This window comes from Meles meles, chromosome 3, assembly GCF_922984935.1.
Source record: "Meles meles chromosome 3, mMelMel3.1 paternal haplotype, whole genome shotgun sequence".
In the NCBI taxonomy this organism is placed as follows: domain Eukaryota; kingdom Metazoa; phylum Chordata; class Mammalia; order Carnivora; family Mustelidae; genus Meles; species Meles meles.
In genome coordinates, this window is record NC_060068.1 from 176027987 (window position 1) to 176051270 (window position 23284).

Below are 23284 nucleotides of genomic sequence, written 5' to 3' on the forward strand. Positions count from 1 at the left end.
TTTGCGGTTCTTTGTACCTGATGGAACTTCCTTCTTTAAGGTGGTGCTCCCAAGTTAGTGCTCCCACTCCCTCTGCACCTGTCTTTGTGAAACAGGCACTATCGATGCAAATGGTTTTGATCTGGGTGCTTCGCTCATGGCTACGTATCTCATTTAAAATACTGCACCTTTGTTTCCTTGGCTGCTTTAGGTCCCTGCCATGCCTCCACTCACCCCGGCGGGCTCCCTGCTCTGCCTGGGTGTCACCTTTCCTTGGGGTCCTTCCCTCTGGTTTCCAGGGTGACGGCTTGATCATCAGATGCTTCCCTGAGGCCCTGGAGCAGTGCGAACACACGGGATTTCCACCCGCTACCCCAGGGGCCACAGAGTTTGTGGAATAGTCCTGCTTTCAAATATTCTCTCCCACTGTCCACACGAGGATTTCCATTCATCAGGCAGTGTGTTCTGGTTTTGGATAACAAAATGCAAAGCAAGTGGGTTATCCTGCCTGTAGGGTAAGGGCCCTGTGTTCACTGGCAAAGAGGTCAAGTCTGGAGTTGCAGTCCACTGTGCAGACCTGGGGGCCCTCATGCGTTTGGGCCCCGTCTGTGTCTGAGTACCCAACCCTGTGGCTGGCACCAGCGGTTGCTCAGAAATGCTTCTTCAGTGCAGGGGCCCAGGCACGGCAGGGGCATGGAGAGACCCACGGGCACAGACCTGCCATGCCCCTGGCCTCTGCGCGGTCTCTGACCCCAGCTGCACCCAGTTGAGCTCCCCAGACAGAACCGACTCTTCAACTGAAATGTCCACCTCTCTCAACCCTAACAAACTCCCCTTCCTGCGGGGCCAGCAGGGTTAGAGGAAAAGAGAGAAAGGCCCCACCTTCCTTTTCCCAGCCTCATTTGCATTGCATTCTAGACCGTTTACATTTGTTGTGATTCGCGCTGTCAGTGACCCCCCACTGTCCATGACCCGGAAGTGCTTACACTGCTTTACACTGCTGTGAACCGGAGCCAGGCTGCTCCTACACTCTGCCTCACTCCCTCAGCAGAGGTGGGCCTTAGGTGTGGATTTATTTGGCCGACCGTGGTGGGAGAAGGCAGGCTCTGGTATGAGGCTCTGTTCGGGCATGCCATCTCCAAGCGAGCCTTATAAACTCTAAGTTCCCCTTTGACCTCCCTGCACTTACCTCTTCCCCTTGGAAACACGTCATGTCCAGCCTGCCCAGAGGTCAACCAAGGTGTCTCGGCGGGGGCTTCCCTCTTTGTGGGTGTGGCCGTGGCACCGTGTCTCCTTGGTCCCCATCCTGACCCCACCTGGCCACATCCACACTGCGGTCCTCGAGCACAGCCTCGGCTTGCCGGGAGCCATCCTCCAGGAACCAGGATTGCTTCTCCGCTCTTGCTTTTACATGTGGGATAGCAGCCACCCTGGCCTCCGTCCCTGCTGTCACGTGACCCACTTCGGTCCCCACACTAACCTAGTAACCGCTCCCTCCTTGAGGCACTCCTTGTGTGCACAGTGTGCCTACCAGGGGGAGCTCACTTGACCTTCCCCAAACTCCCATGAGCTCCGGAGGGGGTAGTTAGCCCCTTTATTTCTGGTAAGGAACCTGAGTCTCAGGTGCCTGCTGCCCCCTGGCTGTCAGTTCGAATGTGTGCTTTCCGTCTGCCACCTGGCTCTCTCCCCGCCCTGTGGAGCTGCCTCGCCATCCAGTTACCTGCTTCACTTTTTAAGACGAGGCGCAGTGAGCACGTCATTGGTGGGGAAAGCAGGTCATCTGGCTGTCTCTGTGGAAGGAAAGGAAGCAGGGGCTCAGAGGGAGCATTTGGGAGGAGAAGGTGGTAAGGGGAGCTTTGGGCAGGGGGCCCAGGGCAGCACGTGCTGGCAGCTGGCTCTGTCTCGGGCCCCAGCTCTTCCCTTCGCTGCCTGAAGTCCTTAGTCGCCAAGTTCAGGGAGTTTCCCTGATTCCCCTCACGTCCCCGGGAGCAACCTCAGGGGCCTCGGCATCCTTGACGGAGATCAGCCCGTGGAAGTTCTTCCCATCGTTAAGGACAAGGACGCGCTCCGTTTTCTTCCGGTTGCCACAGACACCTGCCGCCTTGAAACAGGGATGACTCGTTTCTGGAAAAGCACTGTGATCTTGATCTTCTGACAAACTTGAGCTTCTGACACTTGAGCTTCTGACAAACCTCACAGGGGTGCCCCGTGGGCCTCTTGATGACATTCAGTGGGCCCCTGGGTCCAGCGCTTTGTCGTCTTTCATCTCTAGCCAGACCCTAGTGCGGAGTTCTGGACAAGAGATGAGCCCCAAACTCTCATTAGTGGAAAAGAGATGGTGGCGGGGAGCGGCGGCGAGCCCCGTGTCTCCCCCGGCTACTGGACAGCAGGAAGCGGGAGGTGTGCCAGATACAAAACTCCATGCTGCCTCCTTTTGAGGTATGCTTGGTGCTTTCAGACATCTGTCTGTTGCGGGAGTAAACAGGTGATACCGACAGATAAACAAACCACAGATAAACCTTAGGGCCCCGAATCCATTAATTTCCCTGGTTGCCAAGACCAGAGCGTCAAGACTCCTCAGTGTCAGGGAATGAATGAGGACTTGAGTCACGGCCCAGAGTGCTTTTCTCATGCCCGGAAGGGACTCTGTGTTGGTCCATAGCACGGCCCGTCCCTGTTGCGTTGCCGAGCTGTTTGGGTATTTCTGGAGCATCCGCTCTAAACAGATGCATGAGGCTGGCGTTCTTGGATTGAATGCACTCGCTCCCTCCCTGGCGTGTAAGAGTAAAGCCGAATTAGAGGTGGGTTTAGGTTTCTGTGCACTTGACCTTGCTCCTCTTTATCTGTTAATTCCTGAAAATGCACGCGCGCACGCTGCACCCCGAAGAGGGTCCAAGAGCTCATGTTTTCAGTGCAGCCGTTGCCGATCTGGAGACCTCTGAAGGCAGCAGCTTATCGCGTCCGCCCGGCTGGCGGGGCTGGGACTGCCGCTCTCGGCTTACCAAATCCCTCCCTGCCAGGAGTTTGCAGGGTGGATTAAGGATATAATTACAGGCGAATCCGGCAACAGAGCAATCCAAAAGCTCTTGTCCATCATGCCGTGTACTTGACTTTAACCTAAGCCACGTTCAGTCCTTCCACGCATGTTTTGACTTTTGCTGGATGCAAAGCTCCCATGGCCGAAAGTCTCCCGAGAGCAAGCGAAATCTGGCATCTCTCCTCTTTTATGGTTGGCTTCTCCACGAAAAACCGCCTGGCGCTGGCTGGCCCCGTGCGGGGTCGACCACCTGTGCATCTGGAGATGGAAGGAGACCCAGGCGGATGCGTTGTTGTGCCTGTATTTGATTTAACGTCCGTGTGTACTTCCTTCTGATGGAAGTTCTGTGAGCAGTTGTCAGATTTTGTTCTTACACAGTCATTTTCCTATTTAAAGCTATAGCCACTCTAGAAAATATGTACCTTGTGCTTTGAACCACGGACACCCTCCTCCCAAGCTCATATCATCATAAACATGACCATGACCCTGAAACAGCCGACTAGATCTGATTTCAAATTACAGACAGTAAATACTTTAACTGGAGCAGCCACCCGCTCTGCACTGACTGTCCCTGTTGTTGATTTTGCATATTTACAGGGGACCGGTCACCCCCTGCAGACCCCGCCCAGCAGTGTTGCTTTGGAGCTAACCCACAGACAAACCTTGTTTTCCAGCATCCCTTACATTACCTCGCGGTAAAACATTTTTTTTTTTTTTTAATTTTAAAACTTAGCCATTGCCTTTAATGGTAATCTACATTCTTCCTAAGACGTATCTTCCCTAGAACGTTTAGTGACATAAAGGAGTCAGTCTTGTTTTTTGTTTTGTTTTTTCCCCCTTCCCTGTGCTATTTGCACAACACAGGGTCCTGGGAGTGGGGCCGGCAGGGGCTCAAATTCTTGGCAGCGCTGGGACCTTTTCTCTCTGTAAAAACCCTCCAGTCCAGGGCTCCTGGGTGGCTCAGTGGGTTAAAGCCTCTGCCTTCGGCTCAGGTCATGATCTCAGGGTCGTGGGATCGAGCCCCGCATTGGCCTCTCTGCTCGGCAGGGAGCCTGCTTCCTCCTCTCTCTCTACCTGCCTCTCTGCCTACTTGTGATCTCTCTCTGTCAAACAAATAAATAAAATCTTAAAAACAAAAACCCTCCAGTCCTAAAGTTCTCAGAATAAGGAGTAAGAAAACAAGGTTCAAAGAAGCTCTAAGAAACCCTGGAACTCTCTGTTACAGAGGGAGGGAGGAGGCAGAAGGAAAGAATTTTTAAATGACAACTTTAGAAAACAAAATAGCAACTGGGGGCCCGTCTTTATATAGGAAATTAATTCAGTGTCTGTTGCCACTAAACGTAATTTTGTCGGTGGAGACAGCAGCCTGAGCACAGCGTATGTATGTTATTCTGCTCCAAGTAGCAGCTGTTCTGGGAAGTAGGGTTGTTCCCATGACACGGGTGGACCCGGAGGCTCAGAGGGGCAGCTCATCTCAGGTGAGACTGGAACCCAGAGCTGTTTGTCTCCAAAGCCCGGGGGCCCTCAGATGCTCCAGGACACCCTGCTCTCGTTGCTTCTGGATCTTCCCCGAGCTCTATGCAGACACCAGGTGGGCTTTCTCAACCATGCAGGTGCCCAGCACCGGGCAGCGCCCGTCCACACCCGGCGGGAAGCGTGGCCCGGGTTTCTGTCATCCGATGTGGTCACCCCTCTCTTGCGATAAATGCAGAGACCGTCTCCGGCCAGGACGACCGCTGTGTGTTAAGTCCATGAGATGCGAGCTAACAGTCAGAGTAGCTGCTGCCCTTCCCTGCATCCAGTGAAGAGGGACAAGGGGGGAAGGACGAAGGGAGGAGGAGGGAGGTCATAAGCCACACCAGGAGGTCTCTGTATGGAACGAGCACAAAGCTTAGAGGAGCTTTCTGGAAATACGGGTCTAGGGGGCAACTGGTATTTCCAGGCCCTGGGTAAAAGGTCCGCAGCTCTCGCCAGGGGTCCTGCGTGTCGGTGGGACACATCGTTTATGCAAAAGCCACACTGGCCCTGCTCTCAGGATTTGGGGGTCCGCCTCCTCACAGTAGACTAATAGCGGGGCAGAGTGCTGGCGCCTGGGCCAGTGGTGAGCCGCGTGTGCATGGGTGCCGCTGGAGAGCCTGTCGAGAAGCCCTCGCACATGGGCACTGGACCCCACTCGTCTCCAGACAGGCTCCGAGGAGCAGGCCGGGCGCAGGGCCTGTCCCAAGGTCTGAACCAGGAGGGGAGAGGATCCCATTGCTGACCCCGAGCCTCCGTCCTCACCTTGAAAGTGAGGAGACCGGTTAAGGACCTTTGCTCAGGCCCTTTGAAAATGATTCTACAAACTCCGTATACCACACCGGGGAGGAAATGGCTTCCAGATGATTTTCTCTCAGGTTGAGTATTTTATTGAAAGCACCGGGGTTGTGTCTTATTTGCCCTTAGTCAGACTCACGGGACAGGGGGACACACCTGTCCTGAGGTGCCAGTGACCCCAGCCCACACGGACACCCAGCCTCCAGCTGTCCTGTGCACAGGGCACGGGCCAAAGCTCCGCGGCCCGACCGCCGGCAGCTGAGAGGACCCGCAGCGCCATCTTGTGGGAATGTTCTCGGCCCGGCGCTCCGGTAGCCAACAAGTCTGTGAGGAACAACGTTGACAAAGGAATGTCTGGGCGCAGTCAAGTGAGCTGTTTCCCTGCGGTCACCAGCCACGCTAATTGTTACTTTGGTGTCTAGAAAATTAATAACCCAAATAAATTAACAGCAAGCCAGGAAGAGACGTCAAGGAAAAGTGGCTGGGGAGGACTGGTGTTCCGTCTGTTTACAGGACGTACATACACATCACCGCACGTGGGAATCTGTTTTTCTGCAAACCCCGTTGAAAACATGAATCTGTGGATTTAGAGCAAAGTCGAAAGACAGTGGCAGAATCTGCTTCCAGATCGCCTGAAGAGCTCTACCCTCTCACCAGGAGGGCCTGTCCCGTGAGCTGGGCTGCACCCCACATCACCCCACCTCCGTTGTTGCAGAAGACCAAGAAGAGGGTCTCCTTGGACCTCATCCACTTTGTGACTTCGTGCTGGCAAAGCAGATCGAATTGTGCCCCTTGCTTCTGCTCATGCGGCCCAGCACGTGTCCTTCCCATCACACCTGCGGGCCTCAACTTAGACATCACCTCGGCAGGGTCTGCGTTGACCCCCCGCCCTTTGAAGAGACCTGTTTGATGTTCTCCCGGAGCTGAGCTGGCCACCAGGTCTAATTCTGGGCTTGCACCCGGCCTCCTGGGCTGGGTCATCCCCTGAGGCGGCAGCCGTGTTCTCTCTCTGGCCTCGGGGGGGGGGGCTCAGTGAAGCCCTCACCGCCCGTGTTTCCATTTGCGTGGCTGCTCCATTTGCGTGGCTGCGTTTGGAGAGATCCTGCCTCTTCCTCCCCCACGGACCACGCACGACACCCCTGAAAGGCTTTGTGGTCTGGGACCAGCTCGGTGCCCCATGCGATGGGCGGCAGGTTAACTGGGGAAGTGCTTTTGTCACGTGGCCTCAAGGGAGGGAGGCCTCGTGGAAATGTTAGCTGCTTGTTGGAAAATGAAATCGAGACTCTGACACAGACTTCTGGGCCCGAGAGTTTATGTGAGCATCGCTCGCTGACTCACCAGATGATCTGACCGTTAGGGAGATTTGGGGGGGGGTGCGGGGAATTCCCCTCCTGAGCACACACTTGCTTTCTTACCAGGAAAGGAGGGAGTGTCACCCGATGACGCCCTCCCAGGTCCTGATGGCGCCTTTTCTGGAGGGTGGCCTGCCTCCACCAACCCCCGCCAGCGTCCCAGCCAGGCCACCCTCCATCCTTGCCTCCTGGGCTGGGACCAGGAGCTGTGGGTGCAGGAGGGGCTGGTGGCCCCAGTCTGAGCACTTGGAACACTTTCCTCCCCAGCCTTGTCCCTCGGAGACGCCAGCCTCCGCTGGAAGCGCTGGTGGCCCCATCACAGTCCCTGGCTGCCTTATCGTGACCGTTCCCTCCTGGCTTCAGTGGGCTGAGAAACTAAACAAGCTGTCCGGGTTGTGTCATCATAGAAATGGAATAGATGAAGGGTAAAACTAGAGAGCTATGTTTTTCTAGAGAAACTGAGAGTTTTTCTCCAAGTCCAGCATATGGGCTCGGATGTCTGATTTATCACAGGCCATTCTGCTCACTTCGGAAGCCCTCATGTCCCAGAGAAGTGTGGTGTTCTTCTACATAGTGGATGAAATAGAATTGAACCAGGTGTGACTTGGCAGGGGAAACCAAAGGCAGGGTTTAGGGGCGGGGGACGTAAGGGGTAGGGATGTGTCACTATCTCAACACGTGACATTGGCAGAGAGTCTGAGCGCCGTGTGTATGTACGGTCACCTGATGGGATAGGGTCCACGGCCATCCCACGGTCCAGAGGAGGACACTAAACCCGGAGCCCTCAGACACCATCCACTAAACCGGTCATGGGCAGAGCCAGGAGGTGAACATGGACATTGGGGTTCAGAACCCATGCTTGGCTGGGCCCACCTGCCCCCTCTCCTCCTGGCCCCCTTCGTGGACCATGTCAACTGTGTTCTGGCTTGAGAGTTTGAAACCTTCGCTGGGGCAGAGCCAGCAATGACCCAGCAAAGAGCATGGAGCTGAGAGCTAGGGTGCCCACGCCCCTCCCGGCTCTGCCTCTGGGACAGCGAACAAATTTCAGCCCGTTGCATCTGCCATTGCTTCGTCCGTAGAATAAGACAACCCCTACGGAAGAGAATCGGATGAGTTCATTTACAGAGACGTGCTCTGTACCCTAGTGAGGGCCTATAGACATAAATGATAGTTTTCAAGAAAAAAAAAATCCATGATCAACTCAGAAAGTAAATGCTGAGGCAGATGTGAATCTGTTCAAATCTGTCTGGTTAAGTAAGGGACTCTGTGACTACAGTTAGATTACTTACTTAAAAAATCTGCATCTCTAAATTGTTCGCAAAAGACAATCTGAAAATAGAGGCCACCAAGTGACCCACTTCTCAGCCCTAAAAGGAGGGCACTAGGCTGGTGCTGTGGCCTGCCCTTGTTCCAAGTCTGGCTCTGAGCACTTCTCTGCTGGGCAGCCTTCAGGCAAATTACTTACCCTCTCTGATTTACCATTCCTTCATTTATAAAGTGGACATAATCCTACTTCACAAGTTTGAGGGGGTTATATACAATAGTTCTAGGTAAAGCACTCAGCTCAGTGCCTGGCCCCTGGTAAGTGATCCGTACGCAGGGGACTGTTGTCATCTGAGGCCATTCCCATCCTTTGAGAAATTAAGAAACAATGCTTTAAAGGCCGCATGGCCCCATCTCTGTATGAACACCTCCCTCTGATATTTTCAGAGTGCATTTTCGTGAGGAGGAGAAAGTATTTGCAGAGGGTAATTTGGTGGACTTCCTGGGACTCAGATCAAAAGCACTCATATGAAAATGATTCTGTTAACTAGAACTTTCCAGTAATGTCTTTGCTGCCATTTTGACTACTTGCAGTGGGATGGGGTGACTTGACTGGATTCCCAGTCCTGCTGATCACTCTGTGTGTGTGTGTGTGTGTGTGTGTGTGTGTGTGTCCGTCCCAGCGTGCTCCTACACAGCAGCTCAGAACCTGATCTCTGTGAGACGCTCGGGAAAGCAGAGGCCCACGGCTCCTGTGGCCTTGAACTCCTCCTCCCATTCCTAGAAGCCTGTTTTTGGGTGAGGGTGGAACAGCTCTCCCCCCGAGGTAAAAGCAGGAAGAGAAAGGACCCCATAGAACTAGCTGGGAAAGCAGGGTTGATACAAACGCACACTGACCCTGTTTCCCATCGCTAGCAGTCCTGGGAAGGTGAGCATTTCAGTCCCTGCCAGGGAGCCCAGAATCCTATCCCCAGGCTTAGCTTTGAGCAAGAGCAGTCTTCACCTTCCTGGACCAGGTCGGCGTGCTGCACAGGCCTGGGCTGCTGGGGCACGTGTGGACGGTGCGTGCTGTTCTGGGCAAAACTGTAGCAACTATACTGGAATCGGGGAGGGAGGAGGGCTCCAGAAAGTGAGCGAATTTGCAGTCCGGTTCCGGAGTCCGGGAAGGGGGTGTCCTGGAGGCCAGTGGTAGCTTCCGCAAACATCGCAGTCCTGTCCCACAAGAGAGACTTAGAAGAGGCCTTCGTCTTGGGTTGGAGCCCCTGGGCAAAATGCCAGGGGCCGGAGACAGCGCAAGAGGCCGCCCCGAGGGCCCTGGAGGCCCTTGTCTGCCGGGACCACTACGGCACAGGCCAGGGCAGCCTTCCCCGGAGAGGGAAGCTGGACCGAGTCATGGCTAGGCTCCTTCACAGCCCAGAGGCCGAGCTGCACCCCCCAGAGCTGGGTGGAAAACGGCCTGTCGTTGGGGACCCGCACTGTGACAGTCCAGGAAGGGAGACCTCAGGACATCAAGTAACCTCGATGGTTTTTCTGTTGATCCCATGTTGGCCTACTAGTCACTTGGGTAGGTTGAGTTAAATTAAAAACATCAACATTTATTTCACTAGTTGCTATTTTCGATTTGAGAAGAGTTTTAAAAAACGTAAATTGTTTTCTCAGCCCTGGGGACTTTTTTTTTTTCTTAAAGATGAGACCAGTGGGGCTCCTGGGTGGCTCAGTCTGTTGAGCATCCAACTCTTGGTTTCAGCTCAAGTCATGACCTTGGGGTCGTGGATTCGAGTCCCGAGTCGGGCTCCGTGCCCATCAGGAAGTCTGCTTGAGATTCCTTCCCTCTGCCTCTACTCCTGTTCTTACTCTCGATCTCTATAATAAATAAACAAATCTTTTAAAAAAATAAAGGAAATAGAGACCAGCCAACCCAGTCCCAAGAGCCGTCTCCATTCCACTGGGTCACTCACTCCCTAAGCATTTGATCCTGCCTGTCTGGAATGCCAGGAAAGCACACACATTATCCATCAAGGAAACTTACGAAATAAATACTAAGAAAATGTAGTTCAGGCCAGACAACCCTGCTGCGATGGCAAGGTCTCGACCAGGGGAGCCCTGGAGCACTCCGCACCTCAGACACTCGGCAGCTGCCTGGGGCAGGTGCGACAGGGGCGGGGCTGCGGGCATGTGAAGGAGCCGTTGCTGGGGCGCTCACCCCCTCGGTTCCATCTCACTGCCGCTGCCGTCCCTTGCAGTTTAGAGAAGCGCGGGTTTTAGAAACTGGAAAAGCCTGAGGACGTGGGGAGGGCAGGGCCGGTGTTTTTCCCCGTCTCTGTTTCCGGAGAGGAAGGAGTGTTGCATCTAAAACACAACATCTGTCGGAGCGATTTCCATCGGAATAATTAACTCCTCAAAGCCGCGATCACAGTTTATAGAACCTTGGAAGTGTAGGTTATGCTTTGTGCGGAACCCTAATGCAGTCGAAAATCCGTGTTTCTGCAAACACAGCTTGGTAAGCAGACTCATCGCCGGGGTTCTCGGAGTTTCTGTCCCCGCTGCCGGAGCTCGAGGCGTTCGGGCAGGGTTTCTGCCCCACAAACGTAACGGACGGTTCCCAGCGTGAGAGCCTGTGCACGGCAGGTGGAAAAGGGCACAGAGCAAGGGGCGCTTCGGCCAAGCCTGATGAAACCCCACATCCCACGCAGCCTGGGCTGGACCAGAGCTCCATGCACATCCATGTCTCTGAAACAAGAGGTCAGCCTTCCGTCACCTTGTCACTGGCGGCTCCCTTGATGTCCTTGCAGCCGATGATATAGGCTTTTCCGTTTCAGAGGGGAGAGCACGTGGGGGGCAGGGGAGGAACGTGGTGTCCTAAAGACCGTGGCCGATGATCAGTGCACACTGATACGTTTTATTCCCTGCTGCAAGGAAGCTCTTCCCCCCCCCCCAAATTTTATTTACTTATTTATTTGAGAGGGAGAGAGAGAGTTCATAAGTACAGGAGCAGTGGGGAGGGGGAGAGAGAGGGGGAAGCAGACCCCCACTGAGCAGGGATCCATCCGGATGCGGGGCTCCATCCCAGGACCCTAGGACCATGACCTGAGCCGAAGGCAGACACTTCACTGACTGAGCCACCCAGGCACCCCAAGGAGGCTTATTCTTAAACTTTAGTTGCTAAGTCTGAACAATGACAATATACCACATTTCACACATGAAGATGCCTGCCATCAAAAAGCCCCGGACTATGATAAGAATGGGTGATGTGCAGAAGCAGGACCCTGCACTTTGCCGATGGGAATCGCAAATGGGGGAGCTTCCGTGGAAAACCATTCGGCGGTTCCTCAAACTTGAATGTGGGATTACCGACCACAGGACCCAGGGGTCCACTTGTGAGTGAATACACGAGAGACTTGACAGCAGGGACGCAAACAGGTCCTGTGATGTCAGTGTCCACCGCGTCCTTAGTCACAGCGGCCAAAAGGTCGAAAGAACCCAAGTGTCCGTCAGCGACAGGTGGATAAAAAGAATGTGACCTACCCGTATAATGGCACATAATTCCACCTAAGAAAGAAGGGGATTCTTTTTTTTTTTTTGGCAAAGTTTTTTAAATTTAAATTTATTTAAATTTATTTATTTGTCAGAGAGAGAGCACAAGTAGGCAGAGAGGCAGGCAGAGGGAGAAGCAGGCTCCCCGCTGAGAAAGGAGCCCGAAGTGGGGCTCCATCCCAGGATCCTGGGACCATGACCTGAGCCGAAGGCAGACGCTTAACCGACTGAGCCACCCAGGCACCCCAAAAGAAGGGAATTCTAACGTACGCTACAGCCTGGGTGAACCTTATGTTTAATTCATCTGAGGTCTGAGGTGCCCACGTAGTTCAGTTCTTAGGACAGAAGGTAAAACGGCAGTTGCCAGCGGCTGAGGAGAGGACTGGGGGATGGGTCAGGGAGGGGCTTCGGGAGAGGCTGGGGAGGGTGTCTTGGAGGCACTGGGGTCGCTGTGTAATTGTTTCTCCTAAGGTTGCTGAGAAGCTCTGCAAACGGACGACGGTGATCGCTGGATAACATGGTGCGTGTACTTAGTGCCCATCAGGTGTACAACCGAGCAATTAAAACTGGCTAAAGTGGTAGAGTGCCTGGGTGGTGCAGTCAGGCCACCGACTCTCAGTTTCAGCTCAAAGCCCGATCTCAGAGTCATGAGATCGAGCCCCACGTTGGGCTCCGTGCTCAGTTCAGAGTCTGCTTGAGAGTCTCTCTCTTCCCCTCCCTCTCCCCCTCCCCGCACATGCTTGCTTGCTCTCTCTCTCTAAAATAAATAGATAAAAATCTTTAAAAAATAAATAAATAAAAACGGCTGAAATGGTCAAGAATTTTTTGAATGAGTTGCTGAGCTCGCTAGGGTTTTAAAGCAGACGTGGCAAGGCGGGGAGAAGGTACCGCGGTGTCAGGAGCACCGTGTACTCGCAGCTGACGGGAGGAGCTGGCAGACGCCGGTTCTCCTCTCCGGGCCAGCTAAGAGCTTGCACGTGCCACACAGTTCTTGAATGCTTTCTGTTTTTTTAATACTTTTTCTCCAAATTTTTATTTAAATTCTAGTTAACATATAGAGTTACATTGGTTTCGGAGGTAGAATTCAGTGGTTCGGCACTTCCGTATAACAGCCAGGGCTCATCACAAGCACCTTCCTGAACGCCCATCACCCATCTAGCCCGTCCCCCACCGCCCTCCCCTCCAGCAACCCTCCGTTTGTTCCCTACCATTACGAGTCTTTTATGAGGCGCCTGGGTGGCTCAGTGGGTTAAAGCCTCTGCCTTCGGCTCAGGTCATGATCTCAGGGTCCTGGGATCGAGCCCCGCATCGGGCTCTCTGCTCAGCGGGGAGCCTGCTTCCTCTTCTCTCTCTGCCTGCCTCTCTGACTACTTGTGATCTCTCTCTCTCTCTGTGTCAAATAAATAAATAAAATGTTTTTTAAAAAAAGAGTCTTTTACGGTTTGCTTTCTTCTTTCTTCCCCTTTCCTCTATGTTCATCTGTTTTGTTTCCTAAATTCCACATATGAGTGAAATCATGTGGTATTTGTCTTTCTCTGACTTATTTCACTTAACATAATTCGCTCTGGCTCCAGCCATGTCACTGCAAATGGCAAGATTTCATTCTTTTTTATGGATGAGTAATATTCCATTATATATATAGAGAGAGAGAGAAAGACACCATATCTTCTTTGTCCATTCATCATTCAATGGACACTTGGGCTCTTTCCATAGTTTGGCTGTTGCTGATAATATTGCTACAAACAGCGCATCAGGATGCGTGTACCCCCTTCAAATTTGTATTTTTGTGTCCTTTGGGTAAATACCTACTCATGCAATTACTGAATCGTAGGGTAGCTCTATTTTTAACTTTTTGAGGAACCTGCATGCTATTCTCCAGAGTGGCTGCACCAGCTTGCATTCCCACCAACCGTGTAAACAGGTTCCCCTTTCTCCACACCCTGCCAACATCTTTTGTTTCCTGTGTGGTTAATATTAGCCATTCTGAGAGGTGTGAGATGGTATCTCATTGTGGTTTTGATTTGCATTTCCCTGATGATGAGTCATGTTCGGTATCTTTTCATGTGTCTGTTAGTCATCTGGAGGTCTTCTTTGGTAAAATGACTATTCATGTCTTCTGCCCATTTCTTAACTCGATTATTTGAGTTTTGGGTGTTGACTTTGTTAAGTTCTTTATAGATTTTGGATACTAACCCTTTATCGGATAAGTCATTTGCAAATATCTTCTCCCATTCCACAAACTGCCTTTTAGTTTTGCCGACTGTTTCCTGTGCTGCGCAGAAGCTTTTTATCTTGATGAAGTCCCCGTGGCTCCTTTTTGCCTTTGTTTCCCTTGTCCCCGTTGACATGTCTAGAAAGAAGCTGCTGTGGCTAAGGTCAAAGAGGTTGCTGCCTGTGTTCTCCTCTAGGATTTTGATGGTTTCTTGTCTCACATTTAGGTCATTCCTCCATTTTGAATTTATTTTTATGTGTGGTGTAAGGAAGTGGTCCAGCTTGTTTCTTCATGTGGCCATCCATTTTTCCAGCTCCATTTGTTGAAGTGACTGTCTTTTTTCCATTGGGTATTCTTTCCTGCTTTGTCAAAGATTTGTGGGTCAATTTCTGGGTTTTCTATATTTGTGGGTCAATTTCTGGGTTTTCTACTGTGTTCCACTGGTCTATGTGTCTGTTTTTGAGACAGTACCATACTGTCTTGATGACTACAGCTTTGTAATAGAGCTTAAAATCCAGAATTGTGATGTCTCCAACTTTTCTTTTTCAGAATGCTTTAGCTATTTGGGGTCTTTCGTGGTTCCATACAAATTTTAGGATTGTTTGTTCTAGCTCTGTGAAAAATGCTGATGGTATTTTGGTAGGGATTGCTTTAAATGTGTAGATTGCTTTGGGTAATATAGACGTTTTAACACTGTTTATTCTTCCAATCCATGAGCATGGAATGTTTTCCCATTTCTTTGTGTCCTCTCCAATTTTTTTCATAAATGTTCTATAGTTTTCGGAGTACAGATCTTTTACTCCTTTGGTTAGGTTTACTCCTAGGTATCTTACTTTCAGTACAGTTGTAAGTGGGATTGATTCTTGATTTCTTTTTCTGCTGCTCCATTATTGGTGTGTAGAAATGCAACAGGTTTCTGTACGTTGATTTTAAATCTTGCAACTTTGCTAAATTCCTGTATGTGTTACAGCAATTTTAGTCTTTCATTCTATATTTCTATGTAGAATATCATGTCATCTGGAAATAATGAAAGTTTGACTTCTTCCTTGCTGATTTGGATTCCTTTTATTTCTTTCTGTTGACTCATTGCTGATGCTAGGACTTCCAGTACTACGTTACATAGTATTGGTGAGCATGGACTTCCCTGTCTTGTTCCTGATCTTGAGGGACAGGCTCTCAGTTTTTCCCCATTGAGGATGTTGTCAACTGTGAGTCTTTCATGTATGACCCTTATGATGTTTAGGTATGTTCTCTCTATCCCTATGTTGTTGAGCGTTTTTATCCAAAATGGATGCTATAATTTGTCAGTTGCTTTTTCTGCATCTCTTGGGAAGATCATATGGTTTTTATCCTTGCCTGTATTAATGTGGTGTATCACGTTGATTGATTTGTGAATATTAAACCACCCTGGGAGCCCAGGAATAAATCCCACTTGATCTGAATGTTTTTTTAAAATTAGAATGTGCAATCTTAAAGCAAGAACCTCCCCCCAAAATGTGTTGGATCTATAGGGCTTTATCCTTACTCCTTTCAGCGCCTTTTTTTTTTTTTTTTTTTTTTTCCTGCACCTATAGCTGGAGTCATGGAGAACAGGGATGTGGGTCAAGTCTCTGAGATCTTTACCATTGCTTCCATCCCCCAGCTTAGCTGGACAGCATACACATTGTTTCGGTTGGGTCCTGAAGTCTGCTCTGACCTGAAGCCCGCTTACTGCCTCTGCTCCTGGGTCCAGAATCAGCTCTCTGCAGTGCACAAAGGGCTACTTTGTGTATGGAGTCACAAACACCATACCTGGTAGCAGGGATGGGGCCTGCCATGGCCAAGAAATGGGGCTGGTGTGGCCTCGGTGGCTCCCTGGGCCGCACCCCCATCCCTGCACAGGTCCCTCGACGCCCCAGGGGTCCCACGATCCTAGAACTGCACGTGAGGGGCCCAGCTGTGTGCCCATCCGTGAACATGTGGTGTGGGTGGGCACCGATAAAGCACTATGTATTTTTTAATACAACATCAAAAACAAAAATTTGATAAGAGGTTATTTGGGCTTTTAATCCCTATTTAGTATTTACTTATTTTTTAATATTTATGCTAATACGATGTTTTCGTACTTACTTCTGTCATTTGTATCATTTCCCACGTCTGTATTCCTTTTCTGAGGGACCGTGGGATACACGCACCCCATGCGTCTATGTGCCGGGTTTGCCCCCGGAGCTTTGCCATGTGTCCCTCTTCTCACCGCTAACCAAGAAGTGGTTCATGGATTCCGGGAGAGTGTGTCAGAAACCTCCCGCCACCACCATCTCAAACCTAAGGAGCCCCTTTGGACAGAATACTCGTGCCGTGAAACACCGGTTCAGAGCCCGGCACCCAGCTTTCCGCCACCCGCCGCCCCAGCGGGTGTCAGAGCATACGTCTGGACTCCGAGCCCGACTTGCTTTTCACCGACGCACTTTCCCATTACGTGCAGGATCCAGCAGCCGTGAAAACCCGAAAGCTTAAGGCTTGTGTGTCAAAACGTAGGTTCCTCAGGAAGACGGGGTCAGTGAGGAGAGGGCCCTCTTGCAGCCCTGTCCCCGGGGGGGGCCTTAAGTGCTGCACCCAGAGTCCCCGGACATCCCTCGGGGAATGAGCCGGGCTGGGCGGGAGCATTCTTACCTTAGCGTCTCCTTCAGTCCCCAGAGTCTCCGTGGCCGTCCCAGCGGTCGGTGGTGAGGTGTCCTTGAGAGGCTCATGTCGGGGGGAGGCTCTGGGAGTTGGATTCTAGTGGCCGTCCCCCTGTACGTGCATTCTGTGAAGCTGGGGCTGGACCCGGGTCGCTAATGGCCTCTAATCATGACCGTTTGCACACATTTCCCAAGACCTTCTGAAAGCGAGGCCTGGAGCCCACATTCATGTTTAATGTGGGAGATGCCCCTGGACGGACATAGCCAGGCTTTGAAGGGTCACCTGTGAGGAGGGGGAGGCCACGGGCTGGAAGCATGGGACCTGATGGGGCTCCTGGGGTCTGGGAACCTTCCCCCATGCATGCGAGGGGAGCAGGTGCTGCCAGCAACCCCCTGAGAACCAGACTCTGGAAGCGGGGGCAGGGGCTGCCGACCGGCGGGGGCCGGGTACACCGTGGAGCGGCAGGAAGGGCGCCGGGGGCCCGAGGGGCTCGGGACACAGGGACCCGCGGCAGGCTGGCCTCTGCTCACCCTGCCTGCTGTCGGCCACCTCATTCCTCCAGAGCCGGACGCTGCCTGTCCCGGGTGCGCTCCCCCTTTGCCGGTTGGGCCGCTGTATTCCTACAGTCCAGTTCTCCATGAAAATGTGCGTTTGTGTACTTGCTACACAAAGCCGTATAGCAATTTTCACATTGTCTGTCTGCTTTTCAGCAAGGAAGGTGTACATACGTGTATACAGGACACCAGGAGGGGAAGAGAGCAGGCCTGTTTTACGTATACAATGGCTCAGGCTTCCTGGGACGCCTTTTGGGGTTCCCTTTGGGCAGGGAGTCACTCGACTGTGATTTATTTTGATTAGATTCACTCTCTGTGGGTGACTTTCTCATCAGGGACTTGCTGGGGGTGTTTGGGGGTGTGGGTGGCTCCCTTTACTGCCTTTGAACGCATTGACTCAGGTTACAAAACTAGAAACAGTGGACACGATCCAAGCAATCATGCCGTCTGGGTACAAAAAGGTGGCCTGGAAGGAGATGCTACGTAATCAGTCCACAAAACAGAGCCCTCCTTACTTCAGGCTTTTCCTAGATTTTTAAAGGAACATGCAAAATGTAAGAAAGTCTTGTACCATTTCCATAGTCCTCTCTAAAACATTCATGAAATGTTAGAATCCAGAACACGGTTCCGCAGCTTGGGATGCAAAACCCTTGACCTTGAACACCCTGGGGGCCCAGCCCGTGGGTGGTCGGGAGCCCTCGCAGCAGGAAGTGTCTGGATCGCAAAGGCTTCCCAATCTACCACGTGGGGGACTTACCCTCGAGCTGAACCTACTCATCTCTGGCCGGCTATTGCGCTATTGATCTTGTAGCCAAATCGTATTTGTGATCGAAGAAAAAAAATCCAACCCAGTTCACCGTGCGACAAAAGCAAAAATAAAACCAGTCATGTAGGAACATCTCTCTGCTGCTTAGTAAACTTGAAGTTTCTTAATCTCCCGGAGTAACAGAAATCACTTGGGAGAATTTCAGGTACTTTAGCGAAACTGTTGGGGAGATAAACAGTGAACTTAGTGAATCCTGGGACGTTTGCCCGGAGCAAAACAAAGCTGAGACAAGTGGTTTCCCTCCCGGATGCCCAGCAGCAGAACAGAGCAGCAGAGCACGTGGGAGGGGGCTGGGCAGCAGCGGGGATGGATTCCCCGCCCCCCATCTGCCCAGCAAGACTGGCCTTGACCACAACCTTCTGCCTCCTGGAGCTGCCCCCGCCTCCCCTGTGGCCCTCTCCCTGCCAGTCTGGCCTTGTATTATTCACCTGTCGCTCCCAGGTCCCTTCAACTCTGGTGGGGGGCGTTTCACAGGGGTGTGCGTCTGCGTACCCCCCGGATCGGTGTTCCAATGTTCTTAAACTGTGCACACGCAGCCATTTCAAAACGTGCAGAGGAGAGCGTGTGCTAACACAGGAGAGTGTACACGAACGTGGAAGTGTGCTCAGCATCTCCTAAATGCAGAAAACAGTATGACTCAACTGGAAGGAAAAAGTTTGATGTGAAAACAAGTGCGTCCGTCTATACAGAAATAGGTTGGACAGAGAACCGTGCATTAACTGATTATTTCCATGTGGGACAATGACAGCTGGTTCGAACATGTTTGCACTTTTGTGCTTTTCGGCAAGGGACATGTGTTACTTTCGTCCTTTCTCCCACCTCCCGGGGAATGTTGACCTGTGGGTAGCTCAGTAGGATTTCAGGCATTAAGAAATGACAGTAGCTTCACAAGGACCCTACGTTTTTAATACCTGGGTCTCCTGAGGGCCAGGAGCTTTGTACCAACCCAGGGCTTTCCCCCTGTTAGAAGCTGCCGGAAGCCGTGGCAGGGGCAGGGAGGAGAATCCCCCCTTGGTGGGAGTCTCCAGCTTCCGCCCAGTGTGACCGCACATCTTCCCTGCTTCAGGAGGCATCCTTGTCCATAATTTCACGAAACAAAAACTGCTCAAACAGCCGCTGTTTGAGGATGACACCCCTTCCCCGACCACAAACACAAAGAAAACACATGATTCACCTGCTGCCTGCTAGTCTCTGGCTCCTGCCTGGACGTACCTCAGGAGATGGACCCCAGCTGGTCCAGGGGAGAAGAAATAATTCAGAAGAGGAGCTTTGCTCCCCTTCCTCCGTCCTCCTCCGTCCCTGTCTTTTACACTCCCCAAACCTGCCTCCCCCACGCTCCGCCTGCCTCCTTCCACTTCTGTGCCCTGACGTCACCTTTGCCCTTCTTGTCTTGCAGCCCGCCCAAGCCGACCGTGTTCATCTCTGGTGTCATCGCCCGGGTAAGAGCCATTCTGTCAAACCCTTGGCATGGGGTCGGATTCCTCCTGTCCTTGTGAAACCCCCCTGTGTCGGGGCCCCGCGGGCCCCTGTGCTGTGTCACGTCTGTCGCGAGCACCGTGTGGAACGGTGACCGCATGGCCTGCACCCAGGAGCTAGAGCTGCCGGGCACCCCCGAGCCTGGAGTTTCTGGGTGACCTGTGAGCTGAGCGTGTTTCTTCATCTTTAAGTGGCTGAAAAACTCAAAATAAGAAGTATAGGTTGTGACACGTGAAAATGACAGGAAATTCACATCCCAGTGTCCACAGGTGAGGTCTTAGCGCACCCAGCCACGGCTGCTCGGGCGGGTGCGTCTGTGGCTGCTCTCCTGCCGCCGTGGCAGAGAGTGACCCGCAGAGCCTGCCGTACTGGCTACCCGGCCCATCACGGAAAATGCTCGCTGACCCCTGGACTAAACTAACGGGTGTTTGTCGTGCCCTTTACCTTTCAGGAGCCCCTTTTTCTGGTGAAACCCAACTTTTTTTTTTAAGATGATTTATTTATGTATTTAGAGAGCGCGAGCACAACGGGAGGGGCAGGCAGAGGGAGAGAGACTCAAGCTGACCCTGCTGAGTGTGGAGCCAGAGATGGGACTTGATCTCACGACCCTGAGATCAGGACCTGCCAAAACCAAGATTCAGATGCTTGGCCGACGGCACCACCCAGGCACCCCCCATGACATATTTTTTTTTAACGACCCTTCAGCAAACATGTGTTTGAGGGAGGCCCGGTGCGTCCGCCCACCACCCTGGGGCTTGCAGTACAATCGCGCCCTCCACGTGCGATGAGTTAGACCCTGCGGTTGCTCAGAACAGCTCGCCCCGGCACCCAGGGCCGCGGGGACAGACGGGTGGCGCACCTGCTACGTGAGAGAAAACCGCATGGCAGCCCGAGTCCAGAGTCAGCCCAGCACGCGGCGGCTCCAGCCAGCTCACGGCGGCCCGGCCCGGCCACCAGCACACTCGCCTGGTGGCTCTAGAAGGCAGATCTCCCGGCAGATCCCGGCGCCGCCTTTGCGACTGGGGGGTTGGCTCTGGTGTCACTTTCCAGCTTTCCGCCCCACCGCGGGTGTCTCCTTCCCCGGTGCCCTGACTCGGCAGTGAGGGCAAATGAGAATCAAAGACTGGAGTTGGCTCTGTCCTGCCCCAGTTGGAAGGGTCACGGGGTCAGCTCCGGAAGAGGAAGGCCACCCAAGCCCGGCTTGGTTCTGAGGGAGCCCCGTGGTGACCTGAGCTCATGACGAGGGGGGCAGAGACCGTGAGCCTTCTCCCCCTCAGGATGGTGCCCGGGCCTCGGTGCCCCCTTCCCCTCCCCAGAGAGCTTCCGGACCCCTGAAGTGCCAGGAGACCGCCTGCCGCCCGCCGGCAGGTCCCCCCTGCCATCAGCCACCCTGCAGGGAAGCCGGTAGACGTGGCGTTGGGGGCCTCACTGTCACTCGCCCCGCTGTCCGCTCTGGGTGAGTGCGTGCCTTCTGTCTCCTGACAGGGCGACAAGGACTTCCCTCCGGCAGCCGCGCAGGTGGCTCACCAGAAGCCCCACGCCTCCATAGACAAGCACCCGGCCCCGAGAACCCAGCACATCCAGCAGCCTCGCAAGTGAGCAGCGGGACCCAGCGCCTCCAGCAGCAACGCCTCAGTTTCCCGACCTGTCGTGTTTCCTCGGCGGAGAAAACCGCCATTTTCTTCAAAATACCGCTCCCCTGGGAAATCTAAGACCAAGCCAAGTGCCCCTGCCCTTGCCTTAAATTTCTGTATCTGAAACTACAAAGGATCTGACACCCCCCCCCCCCCCAGACTTGTGTCCACAGAGGCCCTGGTTGGCCTTTGAGGATCGTGGTTTCCCTGTAAGGGCCAGAAGCCGAACTTGCCCAGACCTGAGTCAGGGAAGTTTCCGGAGCTCAGATTCACGTCTCTGTCAGCAGTCATCGAAGGCCCTACACGTGGTCCAAAAGTAAGAGGGTGCACATTCTGGGAGGACGGGATAGAGGAAGGCCAGAGGAAACGTCGCCCGCTTCATGCTGTTCAATAACACGACACTGTGCCTTAACCGCTCGGGGAGAACGGGGCATTAATTAGGGGGCGGGTTGCAGGAAGGCAGGGCACGGAAGGTTTTGGTGCAAGTGACACCAGCACCCCTGGATTCCCCTCCCCGTGACAGGGGTCACTGCACAGCGCAGTGCAGGGGGGACAGGGGTGGGGTACCAGGCGGTCCCGGGAAGCGAAAGAGAGGCGCCCCTCGTTGAAAGGGCTCTTGAGTCTCCAGAGCCACCTCCTAGAAAGTTGGAATCTAGGCAGTCTGCCCGGAAGAAGCATCTCGGGAGGAGATGGCGTGTGCGTCCGGAGTCTGGCGCTGCCTCCTGACGCAGACAGCCTCCAGCGGGGCCATCAGGCAGAGCCGCGGGCTTCAGAATCCCGTCTAGAGCTGCTCCTGAGTTCGGACACAAAGCTAGTTCTGGAACACTAAAGCAAGGGCATTTGCTCAGCGAAAGACCAGACGAGAACCTGTCCGCTGCCTCTCCAGGGGATGGTGGAAACCCCGTGTTCCGTTTGAGCTAGGAAAACCCCGTCCATCCAACTGTCCCAAAATCCTTCTGCGCAAGCGCAGGTCTGCCCAGGCCCGCGACCACCTGGGCGAGTCCGATTGTCCTACGCTTTCAGCCCATCTTTCCTGCCCGGAGCTGCCCTAGACTGCTCCCCGGCTCACGGCTGGAGAGTGCTTTTACTTTTCTAGAAAGCGAAAGGGCTGCCCTCAATCGTAGCCGTCTTCCAGAGCAGATGCTTCTGGAGCAGGTAGGGCTCCGACGTCCCCCTGGCCAACAGCCCGATCTGCTGCGGGTCAGCAGCGTGCGTCCCGCCGGCCCGCCTCCGTCCTGATCAAAGCCGCGTCTGCCCACCGGTAAAAACGATGCAGACCTCATCAGAACCACCTCCCGCCCTTCCCCAGGAGCAGCACAGGGCTGCTTCACATGCTAAAGGCAGTGTTTCCCTTCTCACTGATTCTCTGGAAGCAGGGTCGAACCATCAAGGCCCCCTGCGGTCACACCTGGGATTCCTTAAATGGGGAGATGTTGGTATAACCTGGCTTGCAGAGATGCGAACTGGGGGTCGGGGAACAGTGTGCCCTGGGAGCACAGCAAGCCAGCAGCCGCCCCCAGCTACCTCCTGGAGCTAGGTCAGGCCTGTGCGGACCACCATACCCTCCCCTACGAAATTCAGAAATTCAGATGCATCCTTGCTACTTTCTGTTTTTGCAACCCGGAGCTCTGCGGTGTTTCCCAAGGTACATGGTTCACATCCTTTCGCTGCTTCTGACATGTGTCCCTGGGCTCTAAATCCTTAGGTGCAAAATATTTTCCTGAATGAGTTCATCTGTTGTGAACCTCGAGAATAATAATGATTGTAATAAAACTTGCATTTCTTCTTATGGCGTGTGTTTTCTTATATTGCAGAGATTTTTCTTTCACATTTTACAGGGGTTCCCAGATGGTTTCAGTAGAGTCACAAACATGCCTGTGTGATGGGTATTTTCACAAATTGTTGCCCAGCCACAGAGTCGACTGCTGGACACCTGACACTTTGAGTCTCTTCATCTACTTTAAAATGTCTTAAAATGGGAGAGCTTAATGCGGCTGATTAAAACATATTACTTGTGCCTGGCAGCTGGCCCTACGCTAGGTAGGCGCTTTGGGACAGACTTAAGAAGGAATTAGTAGTAAGCCCAGGAGTGGCTGCAAGCAGCTTTTGATGGAAAACACATTTGCTTTTTTCCAGAGCTGTCCAGGAACCCTAGGGCTGGGAGGAGAAGGTGAATACGACTGTCAGACCTCGAGATCCAGCCAGATTGTAGGTTCGGACTGGGAGGGGCCCTTGAGGTTTCCCCCACAAGGACTCCCTGGTCGACTGAGGACCTGGGTGTCACCGGTGGAGGGGAGAGCAAGATGGGGGGTGACAAGCCAGAGTCAGCATCTCCCAACAAACCTGGCCATTCCTCGTCCCTGGTGTCCTCTCTGGGGCCGCTGTTTGTGCGCGTACATTGGCGGTACTCAGCTGAGACCTAAACGAGGGTCTGTCATATTTA

At 53.1% G+C, this 23284-nt stretch overlaps 1 protein-coding gene across 1 annotated transcript in view; it reads left to right on the top strand.

Annotated features, from left to right (window-relative positions):
* The window catches only part of LOC123938161 (death associated protein), a 67506-nt gene extending 44876 nt beyond the window's left edge, over positions 1–22630 (top strand). The window contains exons 3-4 of the mRNA XM_045999260.1: positions 19128–19170; positions 20693–22630. Of these exons, the coding sequence (XP_045855216.1) occupies positions 19128–19170; positions 20693–20806 (157 nt within the window). The 3' untranslated portion in view covers positions 20807–22630. The remainder of the gene's footprint in view (positions 1–19127; positions 19171–20692) is intronic.
* Positions 22631–23284: the final 654 nt, after the last annotated feature.